At 32.9% G+C, this 21474-nt stretch overlaps 3 protein-coding genes across 3 annotated transcripts in view; 2 read left to right on the top strand and 1 right to left on the bottom strand.

Annotated features, from left to right (window-relative positions):
* LOC139809549 (uncharacterized) overlaps window positions 1–15091 on the top strand; it is a 24836-nt gene extending 9745 nt beyond the window's left edge. Inside the window, exon 2 of the mRNA XM_071772499.1 lies at window positions 5847–15091. Within this exon, the coding sequence (XP_071628600.1) occupies window positions 5847–13466 (7620 nt within the window). The 3' untranslated portion in view covers window positions 13467–15091. The remainder of the gene's footprint in view (window positions 1–5846) is intronic.
* On the top strand, window positions 4443–19961 carry LOC139809958 (probable small nuclear ribonucleoprotein Sm D2). The gene is made up of 4 exons (XM_071773263.1): window positions 4443–4581; window positions 18628–18843; window positions 19136–19391; window positions 19775–19961. Coding segments are annotated over exons 2-4 (363 nt in total). The 5' UTR covers window positions 4443–4581; window positions 18628–18841; the 3' UTR covers window positions 19880–19961.
* Window positions 19960–21474, bottom strand: LOC139809957 (proteasome subunit alpha type-6). Its single transcript, XM_071773262.1, has 5 exons — window positions 21314–21474; window positions 21043–21137; window positions 20765–20846; window positions 20268–20697; window positions 19960–20163 (listed from the first exon to the last, which is right to left on the bottom strand). The coding sequence occupies exons 1-5, from the start codon at window positions 21387–21389 to the stop codon at window positions 20106–20108; spliced, it is 741 nt and encodes a 246-aa protein (XP_071629363.1). The 5' UTR covers window positions 21390–21474; the 3' UTR covers window positions 19960–20105.

Here is a 21474-nt window from a genome sequence, read left to right as displayed (position 1 = left end):
ATACAAACATGATTTGATTGCGGCTACGATGAAAAGAATTGATGATTCTCTCGCGTTTGTGCAGTTTTAAATCACCATCTGATGTTAAAACGCTGTAGAGGAAGTGCAGGTATTATGGGATACCCTAAGTCGTGCTTAAGATAACTTGGAAACTATTAAAGATATCCGAACTCAGTTTTTATTAGGTTGTCATGTTAAATGTTTGTAATGATTATCATAATAATACCTTAAGGTATCCTATCAAATTTCGTTTATTTATAGTAAGTTTAATATTATATCAGTTTTTTCGAGGGTAGATTTTGGAGTAATGTGGAACATATCGTGTAATGCGGATCAGCTTGTTCATCTTGCAAAAAAATAATTTGTCTCGTATTTTGATGCATATTAACGATCAAGTAGTCTATAAGGTAAAAATACCCAGACATGTACTTATATCTAGACTTTATTATATTATTTAAAAGTATAACGCGAATTAAAATCAGAGATAAAAATATTTTCTCTTGTAGTTTGAAACTTTGGTTATAATATCCAAACGGTTATTTCCATCAATTTATATTTTTTTAAAGTCTTTTCCAGACATGGTAGGTGTCCAGGTATTGGTACATTTATTTACACTTAAGTGTCCGGCAATTATTGGTACTTTTATCTTAATAATTATATATATTATATTATAATTTATTATAAACTCTAATTTTTGTACTTTTTGTAACAATGTCATGCAAATGTAAGTAACATGTTTAAAACTTTTACTCATAAATATACAGGGTGTCATTTAATTTGCGCTTACTATTTACATAGTGATTCTTCTTATCAAAAATTAAGTCAAAAAGTTTTGAGTCATTTTTTTCTACAATGCTTAATAAAGCAATAATTATTGTGTAAAGCCAATCAGGTAGTTATCGTTAGGATGGGAAGAAGGATGGGAAGTCGCGATTTTTTATCGACTTCCGACATATCAATGAAGTGACGCATATCCCTTGTTACGGATCTTTGCTACACTTGATAAGTTGCGGGGAGCTTGGTATCTTTCAATACTGGACCTAAAAATCGGATATTGGTAAGTGCCTCTATCTCCGAAAAGCAGAAAGATTACCACATTTATCGTGCTCTGCTCAGGCAAAGGTCTGATGCAATTCAGGGTCATGTTCTCATTCACAGGTCGTTCGGACTGCACTTTGTCCCCGTAACGTTCCAATTATTGGACACCAGAGCTGGAACTCAACGTGTTTGCCTGCCTAGACGATATCATCGTTTATAGCCGGACCTTCAACAAACACCTCTGCGTGGTATAAAAAGTATTCCACTGTCTCCGAAAAGCGCACTTTCAACTCAGTTTCGACAAGTGCCACTTTTGCATCATTTGCATTAACTATTATTTACTGCGAAAACATTCGGATCGACCTGAGAAGACTAGTGCCATCACCAACTGGCCCGTTCCATAGGACTTATGGCAAATACGACAGTTCCTGGGAGTGGTATTTTGGTGATTTATTGAAAGGTTCGCCATTATCACCGCCCTGCTTATCGCACTTGTATGTAAACAGGCCAAGGAAGCCATCGAACAGATGTGTCCCGACTTCACGCGGCAGTTCATTCTACAGACAGATGCCCAACAGGATTTGTGGTCGTGCAGCTAACGCAATACATCTCGGAAGGAGAGCGGATGATCGCGTACGCAACCCGCACGCTCAATAAGGCTGAACGTATAATTATGTGGACTGGAGCATCTGGTTGTCTAGGACATAAAGCGGATGCGTGACTACCTAGAAGAATACCATCTCATTATTATCATCCGATAAAATCAGTCCTTACGCTCCAAATGTTGGAGTCCGTGACTGAATGGTTGGGGCGTTGGTCCTTCAAACTCCAACAATACGATTTCGAATTGAAATACCGGAAAGGCACTCTCAACAAGATGACCTGTCACGTTAACCTGGGACCCACGCTAAACTCTAAAGTGGTCACGATTCCAAGATGTAACGCTCCGCGAAGACTGCATCCCAGGAAGTACCGGACATCAGGATAAATGGCGACTAACTGTTCAAGCATGTGCACAACTTCGACTTTGAAGAAACGCCGGCGGAGGGACAGTGGAAGGAGTGCATCCCCAAGGAACAACGGACCATGATCTTGAACCGCTACCATGTACTTACAGCTAGACATTTGGATATCTGGAAATAGCCTAAACGATAGCGCGAATTGCAGAACAATTTTACTTGCCCGGCATTGCATAGTACGTGCCAGAACTGTCTCGTGCACAAGATCGTTCAGGAGAAACCGCAAGAGAAATTAAAACTTTTTAGTTTGTTTTGACGAATACTACATGCTCTTAAAATTTGGTATTTTTTTGAACACCCTGTATATTAATTATTCTTAAATTTTTATAGTTATTATTTTCATTATTTCATAATAATTATTTTAATATTATAGATTTACTAAATAATATAATACATACAGAAGCATCAACAGATAAAAATACAAATATTATGATTTCCTTGGAAGACTAATTACTAGATAAGGAAATAAATAATTCTTTATGTATGTTTATATATAATATATATACATTATTTTTATATACATTTTATAGAAATAGGTTTTGCTACTTATAAAATGTTATAATTGCAAAATACATTAAATTACATCGATATCTAGAAGAAAGAAAAATATATAAACGTTCAAATGTCGTTGACATTATTAATAGGTAGCGTTACTAAGAAAAAGTCACATTTGAAAGAAATTAAAGTAAGCTAAAAAAAAGGTAAAAAAATTAGAATTTATGTTAAAGAAAAAAGATGATGCGGAAGTAAAGCATACACATTTTTTGAAAATTTTCTTATTATTAAGCAACCCAATACAAAATGTTACAATCATTCTTTAAAAAATGGAATTTTCTTGCATGTTCTAATTTTTTAAGACGTATATATATTTAATTTATATTTAATGTATATTTAATTAAATTTTATATTAGGATCCGTGTATTTTATACTTTAAAATTTATCAACTGAGATTTCAAAAAACAAAGAAAACATAAGAAAAAAGTCAGTTCTATATAACACAAGTAAAAATTAATTAATTCTTATAATATGAAGCTTGTTAACTAATTACGTATGATTTATATAATTAATTACAAATATGCATGTAAATTACATAATTACTTAAAAATGTGCATGTTTACCAATTATGTATGTATGTACATACATATTTAACTATGCATGTAACTAGTACATGTTAACTGGTAGTACGTAGTAGTATAAGAAATCTTATTTATTTTTAATTATTTGTCTTTTAACGAGTACAGTATTATCGAAATTAATATTACTATTCAATATTGTATTTTTAAATGTCTAATATATTGCTTTATCGATGTGTACTTTATCGATTATACATCAATATATTTCTATATTTTTAAAGTAAATAAAATTTGTATTTTCACTTACATGTGTTAAATTGAATATTTTTCTTTGAATATTTAATTAATATAATATTTCTTATAATTTTATTTACTATAATATTAATATCATTATATCGTAATATTCGATATAAAATAAAATATATATATATATATGGTAAAACTATAAATGATAAATCTATTCAAGCATTGTCAAGACATTCGGCACACGTATTAGAACAATAACAATTATCAAGCAGTTTTTATTATTTAAATTCAAATAAAGCGCGCTCGCACAATTAACAATTAACAACATATGCATATGGTTATTCCAAAGATTAAAGACACCGAAGACAGACGTGTATATACTGCTAGACCGCTATCTTTGGCCGGTCGGCCTACTGAAAAATGTGTCAATATCAAACAGAGAGCGTATTCTTTCTTCACAGCATTTTATCTCTGAAGTCATCAAATGTAAAAATGATATATCGCGGAGAACACATAAGACTGAAGCGTGTTATCGATATCGCTCACCACCTTCTCGCAATTCTGTTGAGCAATACGTGCGACTACGTTATACGTAAATAAAATATAAATTAAATAAGAGTAAAAAAACTATAAACTATAATTTTTCCTTAACAGTTAATATTTAATTATTATTATGCAAATTTAAATATTACGCTAAACTTAATTTTTTAAATGTAAGAATTTTTTTAAAAGCATATTGGCCAAGACTAAATTTTTATGCACTACGTTTTTAAATGTCTATTTTTATGTTTATAAATATTTATTTAATTATATATTTATATCTTTTATATTTATAAATTTCAGTTTTATAACAGCATACTTGTAAATATATCAAAATCTGGTAGGAAGAGAATTAATAAATTACAAATAAATAAATAACGTCGTGCATCGTTAACTCATCAACTCGAGACTCGAGATTTGAAATCACCACATCAGCTATAGCTCGGGAGAGAAGGAGATAGCAGATCATATATGTCCTTCTCCACCTCTCAAAGCTTGCCGAAGTGTGCCGAAGTGTCAATTGTACAACAGATATGGTTTTTGCTTTGACGTGCGTGATCGTGAAATTCTCATCACTTGCTGATACAACGTCGTAGCGTGCGGACGACTCGTGAGGCGTTCGTATAACTATTCGGGCACTTTACCCGCAACCGCGCGTATTACACGTACGTAAGTTAGTAAGGTGTAAAAATAATTGTGAATAAGCAGTTAAACAATAAAAGTTGTTTGTCCGGGAGTAGTCACAGCATGCGGACGTAAGTCTTATCGCGATAGAGACAGTGCCCTGCGACAGCGCGTACCACTGAAACTCGAGTGACGCTATTACGTCTTAATACGTTAATTGAAATGCGCGAATTTACTTTGTAATAAAATTCAATATAGGTCTTTTGTGTTGGGAGAACGTCATAGCGGACATATCGCGAGGCGTTTTTTTTAACGTCCTGGCACGTAATCCGTAGGCGCGTCACACGTATGAGTCACTACAAGAACACAAAGTGGGGATTGTGATTAGGAATAAATCAAGGTCACTTGCCGGGAAAAACAATTTAATACCGAGTTGTAAGATTTTTTACAATGTGTAGCCATCATTACCCACTTACATCAAATTAATTACGAGTGTACGTTGCAATTGCGTTGTTACGCGACATTGCGAAACACTTCCGATTAGTATTACGTGAGTCACGTAAAACGTTTGAGTGTGCGTGTGCGATTTCTTTTGCACCGCACTGTTATTCCGGGTGTCGTTGATATCTGAAAGTGAATTGATAACAGTTCTCTATTGTGTGGAACAATTAACTATCTACTGTGAGGAATACTTTTACCTGTCACTGCAGAGAACAATCGATATTCTTACGGGATTAAACCGATCCTGGTGGAGCGAACCGTCGAATCCGGAACGTATTCCTGTAACAAAGGAAGAAAAGATTATCAATCAGAGGGATCCTTTTTGGCGGTGAAATGAAGAGCAACAATAACGATTATTTATTATTTATAATTAATGTTTATTATTTATAGCGTTTGTTCGGTCATAACTTTAGTTTAAAAAAACACGAACTTAAATAATTTAACTAAAATTTGCGTTCTGAAAAAATGTAAAGCTGATTTATATCTCTCAGCACATTGCAGGTCAATAGAACATTACCGGCAAACCTATTCTAATGCCTATGGTTCACTCTTTTTTATATCACTTCCAGTATCATCTAAAAATGTTGTTAGCATGTTTTTAGCTCATTCAGACATATTCGAAGATGTTTCTTTGTTCTTGCAATATTAAATAAATTTTTTATCCTACTGCTGGAATAACTGTATCTTATTGTTAGAGAGGTTCATAGAGAGGGGGCCGCATACAAATTAGTATACGCGCATACTAATTTTTACCAGCCAAAACTTTTATCATCTACTTCTAAATTTAAGGAGGAATTTATAAGAGAATTCAAAAAATATGACGAAACAATCAAGAGAACATTATCTCCAAGTTCTAACTCAACTTGAAAAGGCAGTATCAGAAAATAATCTTGATAGCTTAAAAAAATTAAGTAACTTAATTGATAACATAAGTAATGCAGAAGATCAAATAACTTTGAGAGATTATTATGATAGTGCCAGCAACTCTGTTAAAAGCACTAATTTAGTTATCTTAGCTTGTAAACATAATAAAGTAAAAATTTTAGAGTATCTATTTGATAGTGATAGTAGAATTCTAAATAATCTGTCTGTTGTTATTGGAAGAAACACTATACTACCAGGTGATGAAGATGAAACGTGCCATAATGCATTTTATTATGCTATACGTTCATGTAATGCTGAGCTTCTTGATACACTTATTAATAAATGGCCAGGTAACTATTTTGTTGTTCATTTGGGAAAATTGGATACAATACTTTCAAAAGCTTATGAAGAATTAAAATTAAAAAACGTACTATTATCAGACGAAATGGAACTTTTTGTTGAAAATAAGTTAGTAAACCTCCGTTTCTTCTCTAATACTTCTCGAAAATATAAAAATGTGAAGAATTGTGTTAATAACATCAGAGAACGGATTGAATTAACACTTCAAAACATTAACTTGTTAAAAACAAATTACTCAAACGCGGAAAAAGTAGATAAAAGGGCTTTATTTGTAGCAAAATCTATTGCACAAAATATTCATATATTAAAGCGGCAGTTGAAATCAACCTATGATAGATTACCTTGGGAAGAAATGGAGTTTTGTTTAGTCAGTTTTGTTTCCTCTCACACAAAACGCCAAGAAATTAATCTATTTTATAATGCTACAATGAATAAAAGCAAAATATTAAATCATCTAGAAAATTTTGCAAAGAAACTTGAAGACGAAAAAGATAGTATAGGAAGTGTGAATATTGGTAAATTCACTGATTTTTTTAAGTTAAAACGCGAGAAAGTTGTTGCTGAGATTATTAGCAGTTATCCTCAATTTGAAGAGTTGTATGACGATTATCAACAAATTAGGGATATCCATTCTTTAATGAAAATAAGTGATTATATTAAGCTGGCGTTATCAGTTGATCCTAAAAAAAGGGAAGGACAGTTAATTATTACAAGGGTTTTGCAGGTTATCGGTGAGCATTTAACAAACACATTAGAATCACCCAAGTTATCTAATGATACAAGTGAGCTTTTGCTATTATCGTTACCAAAAAACACAAGACAAATAATTATAGATTTACGTAATTCACTATCACATGCTTATTCACTTTCTAAGAGAACAGAAATTGAGGAAAATACAGATGGTAGTTTTTTTATCGGTGTTCAAAATGATACTAAAAGAATCGATATTGTAATTACTGATATTCTTTACAGTAAGAAGATTAAAACGCTCAGAATGCTTTTAAAACGAATTGCTGATAGCGAAAGCTTAGGTGAGATAAAAGAAATTGCTGAAATATTCAGTAATGTTAAATTGGATGAAATAATACAGGAAAATTTTAAAATGATGGAACACGAGAAGTTTGAAAAACTTATTAAAGAATTAAGTGATAATATAACTGACAAGACGAATTATGAAGAGGAGCTGTTTAATGAAATTAATAATATAATCAGTTGTGCAGAAACTCTGTCAGAAAATATCCAAATTGATTATATTACAGGACATAAATTAATAAAGTTCTTAATCAGTTTGAGTGAAAATCTTAACTTTGACGGCAATTATGATGTTAGAGAAATAAAAGATTTTGCTAATCAAATATTGGAGAATATGACTTTGAAAATAAAGCCTCATAGTCTTAACGAAATTTCTAAGTTGGTAATGAAAATTTTTCGTAGTGTTAGATCAAGAATACGAGATGACAAACTTGCTAGAGTAAACACATTAATTTGCAAAATTTTTTTTTATATTCCTGAATTTGGAACAAGTAATATCAGATGGATTAAGAAATTAAGAGGAATGTTGAATGAAAACGGTTCGTTTATTTCTACTTATAAACAAAGGAAGACTTACGATATAACAGAAGAAGAATATAATAAGCTTACTTTGAAGCTATCTGAACTGAAAAGTATTTTAAGTAATAACGGATTGAGTGACCAATTAATTGAAAAATTACCTTCCTTCAAGAATGATCAAAAATTACAAACACTAGTAGAAATGCTTGTTCTAGATATAATGTCAATTTTAGGTAGCTCAGGGCATTACTTGGAAAATAATTTACTATCTTTAGACGATAACACTCCTTTGTTAACTGGAAAATGTTTACGTAATCATTTAGCGCATGATAATCCCTTAGTTGACGTTATGTTATCTGATCCTTCAATAGCAGTTGTTTTGAACGCTAAAAAACTTACCGAAGGAAATATAATAAAAACCAAAAAAAAAATTGGCAAGTTGATAAGCGATAATTCCTTCAAGTTGAGAGAGAAATTCGATCAAGACTTAGATACTATTACTAATCAGGAAAGAATGTTTGCTGCTTTGGAAGAAGGAAATCTAGAAAGTTTGAAGGACTGTCTAAAAAGAGGAGCAGATATTAATGCTAGAAGTGTTGATTCTTGGACCACGTTACATTTTGCTGTTAAAGGACCCAGTCTTGAAGTTGTAAAATTCATTCTTGATAAAAATTTAAGCGTTGATGTGAAAGATATTAATGGTCAAAGCTTATTGCATATTGCTGCTGCCCATGGAAGGAAAAATATTGTAGAATTTTTTGTAAAAGCAGGTTTATGTGTTAATGAGCTGGATAAAGTTGACAGAACACCGCTACATATTGCTGCTCAATATGGTCACGAGGATATTATTAAATTTTTATTAAAAAATAAAGCAAATATTAGTGCCCAAGATAAAGATGGTTTTCCACCTTTACACTATGCAATACATAATAATCATATCAATGTGACCAAAATTTTACTGAAAAAAGATAGAAACGTTGATATCAATGAAACTACAGGTGGTCTTGCCCCGTTGCACGCTGCTACAAAGAGAGGTCATCTAGAGTTAGTTAATTTCTTGCTTCAAAATAAGGCAGACGTTAACGTCAGAAATGATAAAGATTGGACACCGTTACATATAGCAGCGTTATACGGCCATCTGGAAATAGTAAATGCTTTAATTTTCAAAAGAGCTGATATTAATGCTAGAGAAATAAATGGTTGGACACCATTACACCATGCAGTAGAAAACGGTCATAAGTTGATAGTAAATATTCTATTGAAGCATGGAGCTAATGTTAATGCTGTCAACAAATTCCACAATAGTACACCTTTGCTCTTTGCGGCAAAAGATGGACACGAGGAAATTGTTAAAGCTCTACTGAAAAATAAAGCCGACGCTAGTATTGCCACTATTACAGGTTATACTCCATTGCATATTGCTGCCCAGAATGGTCATCTAGGAATAGTTGTTGCTCTACTTAAACATGGTGTGGACATTTGTGCTAGGGCTCAACATAATTTTACACCATTATACTGCTCGGCAGTTGGTGGTCATAAGGAAGTTGCTGAAGTTTTAATAAAAAATGGAGCAAAGGTTAATGAAACCACTACTGATTTTACGCCATTACATGCAGCTGCAATGCGAGGCCACAGAGACATTATTAATCTTCTAATAAAAAATAAAGCTAATGTTAATGCTAAATCTTTTGGTGGTATGACACCACTACATGCAGCTGTTCTGAACGGATGCGTAGATATTATTGATCTTTTAATAAAAAGTCAAGCTGAGATTGAGGCTAATTCTTATGACGGTATTGATCTTGTGATAAAAGATATTACATTTAAGGTTACATCTAAGGTTAAAGCTAAATTTTATAGTGGTATGACACCATTGCATCTTGCTACTCTTAACGGCCGTGAAGATATTATCGGTTTTTTAATAAAATATAGAGCTAAAGTAAACACTAGAGCTTTTAATGGTTTTACTCCATTACACACTGCTGTTGTAGAAGGCCACAAAGGTATTGTTAATCTTTTAATAAAAAATAAAGCCCAAATCGATGCAAGAGATTTTGCAGGTAATACTCCATTACATAAAGCCGTGCAAGCAGATAATAAAGAAATCGTTGAGATTCTGGCAGTAAATGGAGCCAATGTTAATGTTAAGAGCGATGACAACATGACACCATTGCTTTCTGCTATACAATGTAATTACAGAGAAATCGTGGAAGTTCTTATAGCAAGTGGGGCTAATGTTAACGCAGAAGGCATTGAATCTTTGTCACTTCTTGCTGGATACAGTGATATTGCAGAAATTTTGCTAGAAAAAACCTATGTTGATATGAAAGATTCTGAAATTGCTGATCTATTATATTTGACTGCTGGTAAAGGTCATAATGCTCTGATAGCAAGAGAAGCTGATGTTGATGCCATAACTTATAATAATCTACCACCATTATGTTTTGCAGCACAAAAGGGTTATGAGAAAATTGTTCAGATTTTAATAGCAGGTGGTGCTAATGTTAATGTTAAATCTACAGAAAATGTTACACCATTACATCTGGCAGCAGTAAATGGTCATGATAATGTTGTTAAAGTTTTGCTGGATAATAAAGCAAATATTAATGTTAAGAATAATGACAATAGAACACCTGACGAATTAGCAGTGGCACGCGGTCATTTACAAGTAGTTAAATTGTTAATGCAGTGCGAGAAAATAGATATTGTTTTTAAACGTAACGATGATTATACGATATTGCATATTGCTTCAGAAGAAAGTAACTTAGAGATGATAAAATATCTAGTAGATAAGGGATCTGATGTTAATGCTAAAAATGCCTCTGGTTCAAAACCTATACATATCGCAGCTAGAGAAGGTTATAAGGATACTGTAGAGTTTTTTCTTAGTAAGGGGTTAAGTATTAATGACCGTGGTGAATTTAATCAGACATTATTACACTTTGCTGCAATGAAAGGACATTTAGAAGTTGCAAAGTACTTGATATCACAAGGTGCTGACGTTAATGCTAAGGATGCTAATAATGGTTTAACTCCTATGCATGTTGCTGCTAATTTCGGTTATGTAGACTTTATTGAAGTTTTATTAAAAAATGGAGCAGTTTATAACGCTGTTGACAATTCTTCTACAAGACCTTTAGAAATGTCTGATGACGAAAGCGTTATCAGCCTATTAACGGTAACTGAAAAATTGTTTGAGGCTGTAAAACGTAATGGTTTTTCAGAAGTTGAGAATTACATTAAAGCAGGTGCGGTCGTTAACGCCAAAAATATTAATGGAACATCATTATTACATTATGCTGCATGGAAAGGTTATGATAAGATTGTCGATATTCTATTACAAAACAAAGCTGATCCTAATGCAGTTAATAATAAGGGGTTTACTCCTCTACATTATGCTGCTAAGTTCTCTCACTTAAAAGTTGTAAAGCTCCTATTGTCTAATGGTGCAGTGTATAATGCAGTTTCTGATGATGGTAAAACACCATCAGATTTTACTGTAGATAAAAGTATAACTAGTTTATTTAAATTACTGAGTGACTCATTTAAACATGTTAAAAATGATAATTTTCAAGTTATTAATGATCTTAACAAGATAAAGGATATTGATACAGTAAGAGCAATAATGAATGCTTGCGATAGAGAATATAAAACGTTAGTAGTTGCTGCAGTGCATAGTAACTTTTCAAAAGTCGAACTGTTGAAAGATGTATCACAAATTGATGCATCCATTCAGTTTAAAATGGGTTTATTGCTTCTCAATCAAGGTGATAATCAGGGTGCCTTAAGTTTGTTTAAAAGCTCATATGAAAAAAGAAAAGAAATACTAGGGTCAGATAATCCTGGCACTTTAGATATTCAGAAATACATAGGCAAAGTATCGTATACACAAAAGGCTTACCAAGAAGCTTTAAACACATTTGAAGAAATTTTCCAGAAACAGAAGGAAATATTGGGTTTGAATGATAAAAATACTTTACATACAAGAAGTACAATTGCTTTAGTGCTGTATAGGCTTGGAAGGAATGAAGAAGCTTTTAATATTTATCAAGAAGTTTGTCCAAAACAAGAAGAATTATTAGGACCAAATCATTCAGATACATTAGAAACTTACTATCACATGGCAATCGTATTAGAGAAACAAGGCAAACACGAAGAAGCGTTAAATATCAATAGAACAGTTCTTGAAAGAAACAAAGAAATTCATGGTGCAAATCACCAAAAAAATGTGTGTATTGAAAATAATATAGCAGGGATTCTGATTGACCAAGGTAAGTTAGAAGAGGCATTAAAACTTTTTAAAGAGGTTTACGAGAAAAAGAAAGTGATTTTTGGTATTAATAATTCGTATACTTTGGGAACGTTACAAAACATTGCTGCAACATTCTGGCATCAAAAAAAATTTAATGAAGCCTTGAAAGCTTTTCAAGAAGTTTTTGATATCCAGAAACGTGTTTTAGGACCAAATAATCCTAATACCCTGCAAACTCAACACAGCATGGCAAATGTACTTTTTGATCAAGGTAAATGCATTGATGAGATTCTAGTTGCTCAAGGTAAGTTTGAAGAGGCATTGAAACTTTATAAAGAGGTTTACGAGAAAACGAAAGTGGTTTTTGGTGTTAATCATTCGAGTACTTTGGAAACGTTACAAAACATTGCTGTAACACTCTGCCATCAAGAAAAATTTCATGAAGCCCTGAAAGCCTTTCAAGAAGTTTTTAATATCCAGATAAATGTTTTAGGACGAAATAACCCTAATACCTTGCATACTCAATACAACATAGCAAAAGTACTTTTTGATCAAGGTAAATGGATTGGTGCACTTCAAACCTTCAAAGAATGTTTTAACCAACTCAAAGCTATTTTTGGACCAAGTCATCCCACTGTTTTGGATATTTTACAAAAGATAAAACATATTAAGATTGCACTTAAGTTTATAGATGACGATCGATCGGAAATTCTCGAGTATCTGCAGAAAGACATTAACATTGCTGCTAGTAATGGTAATATACAAGCTATCCGTCGCCTATTAAAAGGTGGAGTTGATGTCAATGACAAAGACATTGATGGAAGAACACCGTTACATTACGCTGTTAACAGTGGCCAGGTAAGTGTTGTGAACATCTTACTAGAAAACGGAGCTGATGTTACTCGAGTTACTAATAAAGGTAACACACCATTACACACTGCTACTTTTAAAGGTTACAAAGAATTTGTTGAAGTTTTATTACAACATGTAAGTCATGATAAATTAAACAATTTCATCAATGCTAAAACCGCTGCTAGCGGTGCTACATCGCTTCACGTTGCAGCCAAGAATGGTTTTTTGGATATTACGAAGTCCTTATTGAAGCGAGGTGCAATTTATAACATTAAGAATAATGAAGGCAAAACACCTCTTGATCTTTCTAAGGACCGAAATGTTAATGACTTACTGAAGCTAGTTGAAGAAATGTTTAAAGATGCAAAAAATGGTAACCTTGAAATAATCAGCAAATTAAAAGCGGTAAAACCTGATGAGTTTGTAGTTGTAACAAATGCTCGTAATAATCAAGGAAATACATTATTGCAAGTTGCTGTAGCTAATAGGCACAAGAATGTTGCGAGTAAATTGTTAAAAATGCTAACTGTTACAAATGCCAAATAAAAATTAACAATTAGTTGTTAATATTATATAGAGAGAGGCGTTAAAAGTTTAAAACTGTAACGTTGTTGAAATATTACGTAACAATTAAGTTAATGATTTTTACGAAATTGAGCTTCAGTGATTTGCTATGAAGAGTAGATGGAGTTAGCAAAATATTTCTATCTTTTCGTCATGCTATAAATTCTACTTTAATTCTCTTAATTGTTTTGACAGTTAGATAAGGGCTATATACCACCATACTGCCTACACCTTAATAACACTCCAATTTATGAATTTTTTAAATATATGAACTAATAAAGGTGCTACGAAACACGTTCAAAACATTTAAAATTTTTAGGCATTGTAACATCTTACTTAATTGGAATAGTTGAAATTAGATGAATGGAAATTAAATCTATTAATTCTTTATTTGCTTTGTGACTAATTGAAGGTTCTGTCTAATACCACTTTTCAAGTCACTTTTTCTTACTTTTTATATTTGAATTTCTAAAAACGTAGAAGGATATACCTTTTGTGGCGTTCTGCTTTTCTCTCTTTAAAAGTATTGGTCTTTTTCTTACCATATTTAGTTTTCAGTGCATTTAGCCGCTTAAAGTACCTTTTTACTTTTGCGTTTTTTAAATTGCGCATTATAATCAAAATGTGGCTGTCCTGTTTTGTCTGAAAGTATAAGCAGACTTTTCTTATTTTGAGATGTAATAAAAGATAATGCCTATCTTTCAGTTACAGCGTGTGCAGTCTTGCCTATGCGATGGATATAGTCAGCTTGCGATTGTGGTGTTATAATTGATATAGGATGTAGGGAATATTAGGACCACGAGAGGCAACATCTGTTACAAACATGATTTGATTGCGGCTACGATGAAAAGAATTGATGATTCTCTCGCGTTGTCTTGCAGTTTTAAATCACCATCATGATGTTAAAACGCTGTAGAGAAAGTGCAGGTATTATAGGATACCTTAAGTCGTGCTTAAGATAACTTGAGAACTATTAAAGATATATATCCGAACTTAGTTTCTATTAGGTTGTAATGTTAAATGTTTGTGATGATGATTATCATAATAATACCTTAAGGTATCCTATCAAATTTTGCTTATTTATAGTAAGTTTAATATTATATCAGTTTTTTCGAGGGTAGATTTTGGTGTAATGTGGAACATACTGTGTAATGCGGATCAGCTTATTAATCTTGCAAAAAAAAATTTTTCTCGTATTTTTTGATGCATATTAACGATCAAGTAGTCTATAAGGTAAAAATACCCAGACATATACCTATATCTGGACTTTATTATTCATAAATATAACGTATAACGCGAATTAAAATCAGAGATAAAAATATTTTTTCTTGTAGTTTGAAACTTTAGTTATAATATCCAAATCGTTATTTCCATAAATTTATATTTTTTTAAAGGTATCCAGACATGGTACGTGTCCAGGTATTGGTACATTTACCTACTCTTAAGTGTCCGGCGAGTATTGGTACTTTTATCTTAAAATAATTATTATATTATAATTTATTATAAACTCTAATTTTTGTACTTTTTGTAACAATGTCATGCAAATATAAGTAACATGTTTAAAACTTTTACTCGAATCATAATAAAATATACAGGGTGTCACTTAATTTGCGCTTATTATTTGCACAGCAATTTTTCTTAAAATAAAAAATCAAGTCGAAAAGTCTTGAGTCATTTTTTTCTATAATGCTTAATAAATCAGTAATTATTGTGTAAAGTCAATGCAAGTAGTTATCGTTAGGATGGGAAGAAGGATGGAAAGTTCCGATTTTTTATCGACTTCCGACATATCAATGAAGTGACGCATATCCCTTGTTATGGATCTTTGCTACACTCGATAAGTTGCGGGGAACTTGGTATCTTTCAATGCTGGACCTAAAAATCGGATATTGGTAAGTGCCTCTATCTCCGAAAAGCAGAAAGATTACCACATTTATCGTGCTCGGGCAAAAGTCTGATGCAATTCAGGGTCATGTTCTCATTCACAGGTCGTTCGGACTGCACTTTGTCCCCGTAACGTTCCAATTATTGGACACCAGAGCTGGAACTCAACGGTGTTTGCCTGCCTAGACGATATCATCGTTTATAGCCGGACCTTCAACGAACACCTCTGCGTGTTACAAGAAGTATTCCACTGTCTCCGAAAAGCGCGCTTTCAACTCAGTTCCGACTAGTGCCAGTTTTGCATCAATTGCATTAACTATCATTTACTGCGAGGACATCCGGACCGACCTGAGAAGATTAGTGCCATCACTAACTGGCCCGTTCCATAGGGCGTATGGCAAATATGACATTTCCTGGGAGTGGTATCTTGGTGATTTATTGAAAGATTCGCCATCATTACCGTTCTGCTTATCGCACTTGTATGTAAACAGGCCAAGGAAACCACCGAAGACAGATGTATCCCGACTTCACGCGGCAGTTCATTCTACAGACAGATGTCCAACAGGATTTATGGCCGTCCTAACGCAATACATCCCGAAGGAGAGCGGATGATCGCGTACGCAAGCCGCACGCTCAATATAAGGCTGAACGTAATTATCTGGACTGGAGTATCTGGCTGTCTAGGACATAAAGCGGATGCGTGGCTATTTAGAAGGATACCATCTCATTATTATCATCCGATAATCAATCCGGAAGGGCACTCTCAACAAGATGGCCTGTTACGTTAACCTGGGACCCGCGCCAAACTATAAAGTAGTCACGATACCAATATGTAACGCTCCGCGAAGACTGGATCCCAGGAAGTACCGGACATCAGGATAAAAGGCGACTGATTGTTCAAGCATGTGCACAACTTCGACTTTGAAGAAACCCGGCGAAGGGATAGTGGAAAGAGTGCATCCCCAAGGAACAACAGACCATGATCTCGAACCGCTACCATGCACTTACAGCTAGATATTTGGATATCTGGGAATAGCCAAAACAATTGCGCGAATTGCAGAACAATTTTACTTGCCTGGCATTGCACAGTACGTGCCAGAACTGTCTCGTGCGCAAGGCCGTCCAGGAAAAACTACTTTTTAGTTTGTTTTGACGAATACTACATGCTCGTAAAATTTGGTACTTTTTTGAACACCCTGTATATTAAATATTCTTAAATTTTTATAGTTATTATTTTTATTATTTCATATTAATATTATTTTAATATTATAGATTTACTAAATAATATAATACATACAGAAGCATCAACAAATAAAAATATATTTTTATTATATATTATATATTTTTATTTTTATATATTTTTATATATTTTTCTTCCAAGGAAATCATAATATTTGTTACAAATTTTCTTGGAAGACTAATTACTAGATAAGGAAATAAATAATTCTTCACATATATAGAAAATAACTTCGTCCGCCAGTGATTAAACAGCAAATTATTAATTTATTACTCGACTAACTGGCCCATATGTACAAAGTATGCAATACGTTTCGGCTCAAGGTTCGAGCTCTTTTCAAGTGCTGTATCCCGTTTTAGACCGCACTTGAAAAGGGTGCATACTTTGTACATATGGGCCGCAGTTATAGTCGAGTAATAAATTAATAATTTGCTATTCTTCAAGTATGTTTATATATAATATATATACATTATTTCTATATACATTTTATAGAAATAGGTTTTGCTACTTATAAAATGTTATAATTGCAAAATACATTAATCACATCAATATAAGAAGAAAGAAAAATATATAAACGTTCAAATGTTGACATTATTAACAGCATTACTAAGGAAAAGTCACATTTGAAAGAAACTAAAGTAAGCTAAAAGAAAGGTAAGAAAATTAGAATTTATGTTAAAGAAAAAAGATGATGCGGAAGTAGAGCATACAAACTTTTTGAAAATTTTCTTATTATTAACCAACCCAATGCAAAATGTTACAATCATTCTTTCAAAAATAGAATTTTCTTGCATGTTCTAATTTTCTGAGAAGCATTATATGTATTTAATTTAGATTTAATTTAGATTTAATTTATATTTAATTAAATTTTATATTAGGATTTCGTGTATTTTATACTTTAAAATTTATCAACTGAGATTCCCAAGAACAAAGAAAACGTAATAAGAAAAAATAACATTCTATAACGCAAGTAAAAATTTATTAATTCTTACATGCTAATGCAGTTTATTGTTAACTATATTTATGTATTATATATTATATAATTATATAATTATATATAATTACAAATATACATGTAAATTATATAGTTATAACTATAAATATGTTAACTATAATTTTATGCATGTACCTATATATATACACACTTTACTATTATAAGAGTATTGTGGTAGTATAAGTGATAGTATAAGAAATTTAATTTATTTGTAATTATTGTTTATTTCTATAAGGTAAAATATTATCAAAATTAATATTACTACTCAAAGTTATACTTGCATTTGTAAATATACATATATTTGTTTATCGGAGTGTAATTTAAATCTATCGATTTTTAATATATTTCTATATTTTAACATAAATATATAAATGTGTCTTTTTTACTTTACATTTGTTGATGTGATAACATTTTTAATTTGAACACAAACAGATGTGCACCATGCACGTGATCATATAATAATCACCCTGCGGCTTCAATCCCCAAGAAGCCTGAGACAGGCCATCCCGATCTTTTTCGTAGGACCGTCGAAAGCCTCTGTACATTATCGCCAGTATATATATTCATTTTCGAAATTGATATGTTCATTTTCCGACACTGCCGACATAAAACATCATTTTGGTGCTACATCTGCAAATTGCGCGGTTTCATCTGATAATGCACAATTTAATTTTACTTAATTCTAGCCCTCCACCACGCCCGGCGCCATAACTTTTATTGGCGATCCTCTTTTCTTGGGATATGTGCTTTTTTATTTATTTCTTTTCTCGTCGTACAATGTACAATATATAACAATGTATAATATTACAATTTATAATTTTTCAATTTATTTGACGTAAAAAATAGAAAAAGTATATAGGTACAGAATTATAAAATACAAAAAATTTGAATTGAGATATATACATATACATATTTATTATTATGAGATATTCTGCACATTTATTATGATGTTAAATTTTTATGAGATATTACATTTATATCATATGTTTATATAAAATGCAATAAATTTATATTATGTACATTTGCAGATATATGTAGCACGGACGGCACTAAAATGATGTTTTATCGGCAGTGTCGAAAAATGAACGTGGCTACGTAGTACCTAGGGTGGTCGCACGGTAGCACTACAATCGTTGCGTTGCGTTGGAAAACATTGGAAGATAAGGAGCGTCCTGGAGCCTGGAGCTTTCAATCGCGAAAGAATTGATAATAATCGATATTGTTTAACAGAAACGTCACAACATGTAAGTTAAGAACTTGTTTTGTATATACATGTTGTACAATTTTATTCAAATTTTGATATTTAACTTTAATTTATCATGATTTATAGACCTAACCTTAATTACATTACGCGTAATCATGATCATATAAACGTAAAACGATATATATGATCGTGCGTGTAATCACGAACTTATATTTGTTTGCATTAGCACTTATCTACGACATGTAAAAAGTTGACAAAGAATTTTCGGTATCATATATTATATTACTAATATAATATATATTAGATACTAATCTTTTTTTATTTGGAATCAGGTCTTCTCTGACAAAACCAAAATCCGAGATGACGCCAGAGGAATTGGCGAAGAGAGAGGAAGAAGAATTTAACACCGGCCCTCTTTCAGTTCTGACGCAATCCGTTAAGAATAATACCCAAGTGTTAATAAATTGCAGGAACAATAAAAAGCTATTGGGCCGAGTAAAGGCCTTTGACAGACATTGCAACATGGTTTTGGAAAATGTGAAGGAGATGTGGACGGAATTACCACGCACGGGGAAAGGCAAGAAAAAGGTATTTATAACAATCACGTGTACTTCTAGTAAATTATTCAAATCTAATTTTGTCATTGACTAATCCGAAAGGTATTAATTTAAATTTACTATAATTTTATTTTAAACTTTGGATAGTGACAATTATTTGATACCTAGGCTGTATATGCAGTTATATTTTTAATATTTAAAAATTATTAGCCCATGCTGATTAAGTTTTAAATTTAGAAAGAAGAGAATATGATTAACAGATGTTGATGCTTCAAGAAGTAATAAATGTTCTGATCTATTAAAGATATTCCATTCTTTGTAAAAAAAGTCAGACAAAGAATTAATTAAAAATTAAATATAAGTATCTTTTATAAATAATTTTTATATTATACTAACTGCGATATCTGCAAACAGGCCAAACCGGTAAACAAAGACAGATTTATTCCAAAGATGTTTCTACGTGGCGATTCCGTCATCTTGGTTCTGAGGAATCCACTGGCAACTGCGGCAGGAAAGTAATTAAGGATAACTTTAATTTTTATGGATTTTAATATTACTAAGGCTAATGCTATAATAAAGGAAATAAAAACTTTTTGATATGAACGCAACAGCGTTTATTAACGCGCGATGAATTTTATTCTGCACGAATTCCTAATCTTATACATAATCCGTTAAATATATTAAGTAAAAAAAAAATGTATTAAGCAGGACATGTTTATTTCTTATGAATTGTGTTACAATATTATCAATCCTTTTCGGCGATTGCGGTTAAATGTTTATCAATCTCTTGCTCGGTCAGTATGCTGTAACAAAAAAAATTGTTAATAAAGATAAGTACGACAGTGGAAATAAAAATTTGACATACACATGTGAAATAATAAAATCAAAATTATGTCGTTTCAATTACCGAAATTTGGGATTGTCCTTCGATACAACTCCCACTTCAATTTCCGTTGGTTTAAAGTCTACAGACAATACCGTAGACAGACAAGTAATGGCTAGCTGTATGGTCTCGTCGTAATCGTAATTCTGTTTCTTCTTCAATTTCTTCTCGAGATAGGAATTAGCTTCCGTTTGCTTCGCCCCGACGGAAATGGCTCTATAACCGCAGAAATATCCCGCCGGATCGGCCTTGTAGATGCACGGACCTTTCTCTTTGTCGTAAGCGATGAGCATCATGGAACACCCGAGGGGTCGCATCTCCGCATTCTGCGTGTAAACTTGACTAATGTCGGCGATACGCTGGCACAGAGCGTCCACAGGTATCTCGTAGCCGTACTTATACTTAAAATGAGCCGCTTCGTATCGCGCGCGTTGCACTTGGGACTTGCTGTCGGCTGTGGAATAGAGAAGTTAGGAAGATAGCGTAGGGTTTCGACACGGTCAAAAGTTGTCCGAACTCACCTATCATACCAGTCATGACGCAACCGATGTACTCGGTCAGCTGAAATACATGGGTGACGCTGCAGGCATCGAGCAACTTGTCCTGTAAAGGAAAACAATGTATCACTTTGACATTACATAAATATGAATATTATCTGAACCATGTATTTCTAAGTATTGGGTGATCATTTCCAACAAAAATTTAAGTCGACAAGATACGCGAAAAAATGAAAAACGCTAAATTGAGCAAGTTTCTGATCAGAGTTTCAGGTGAAAAGATCCTTAGGAGGTTAACTTACGGGCACTTTCTTCTGTGTCGCGAAAACGACCGTCCCGTCTCCTTTGACGGCTACTGACGTCAGGCCACCTTGATTGATGGCTTTGAAGGCGTATTCTGCGTGAAATACGAGAGAAAGAGACACGTTAACAAGTTTCAAAATGCGGATCACGCCGAGTCATCGGCGTACACATTGTAGGTTAGGCGATCCACACCATCCAGACCAGCGCGAGGACGCCGATAGTACGATAATTGTTCGTGTCGTGCTTAGAGATATATTTTCTGATCCTTACCTACTTGGTAAAGCCGGCCTTCCGGCGAAAAGATCGTGATATGCCTGTCAAAGCCAGCACTACTCCCGCGCGCCATGTTTGCTAATACAGAAATCGCCGATTGATTGCGCTTCCCGACCGAGGTGAAAACCTGAAAACTCCGATGAAAACGTCAAATCATA

The sequence above is a fragment of the Temnothorax longispinosus genome, chromosome 3, assembly GCF_030848805.1.
Source record: "Temnothorax longispinosus isolate EJ_2023e chromosome 3, Tlon_JGU_v1, whole genome shotgun sequence".
NCBI classification, from domain to species: Eukaryota; Metazoa; Arthropoda; class Insecta; order Hymenoptera; family Formicidae; genus Temnothorax; species Temnothorax longispinosus.
Note: the sequence above shows the minus strand (reverse complement) of the source record. Positions and strands in the feature narration are given on the sequence as shown.

What these genes read in the sequence shown, in the direction of transcription:
- LOC139809958 (XM_071773263.1), top strand. An exon ending in CGGGGAAAGGCAAGAAAAAG is followed by an intron (nt 19,392 to 19,774) that starts GTATTTATAACA and finishes ATCTGCAAACAG; the next exon opens with GCCAAACCGGTAAACAAAGA.
- LOC139809957 (XM_071773262.1), bottom strand. Translation starts at nt 21,389, where the DNA reads ATGGCGCGCGGGAGTAGTGCTGGCTTTGACAGGCATATCACGATCTTT. An exon ending in AGGCCGGCTTTACCAAGTAG is followed by an intron (nt 21,138 to 21,313) that starts GTAAGGATCAGA and finishes TATTTCACGCAG; the next exon opens with AATACGCCTTCAAAGCCATC. An exon ending in CGTCATGACTGGTATGATAG is followed by an intron (nt 20,698 to 20,764) that starts GTGAGTTCGGAC and finishes TCTATTCCACAG; the next exon opens with CCGACAGCAAGTCCCAAGTG.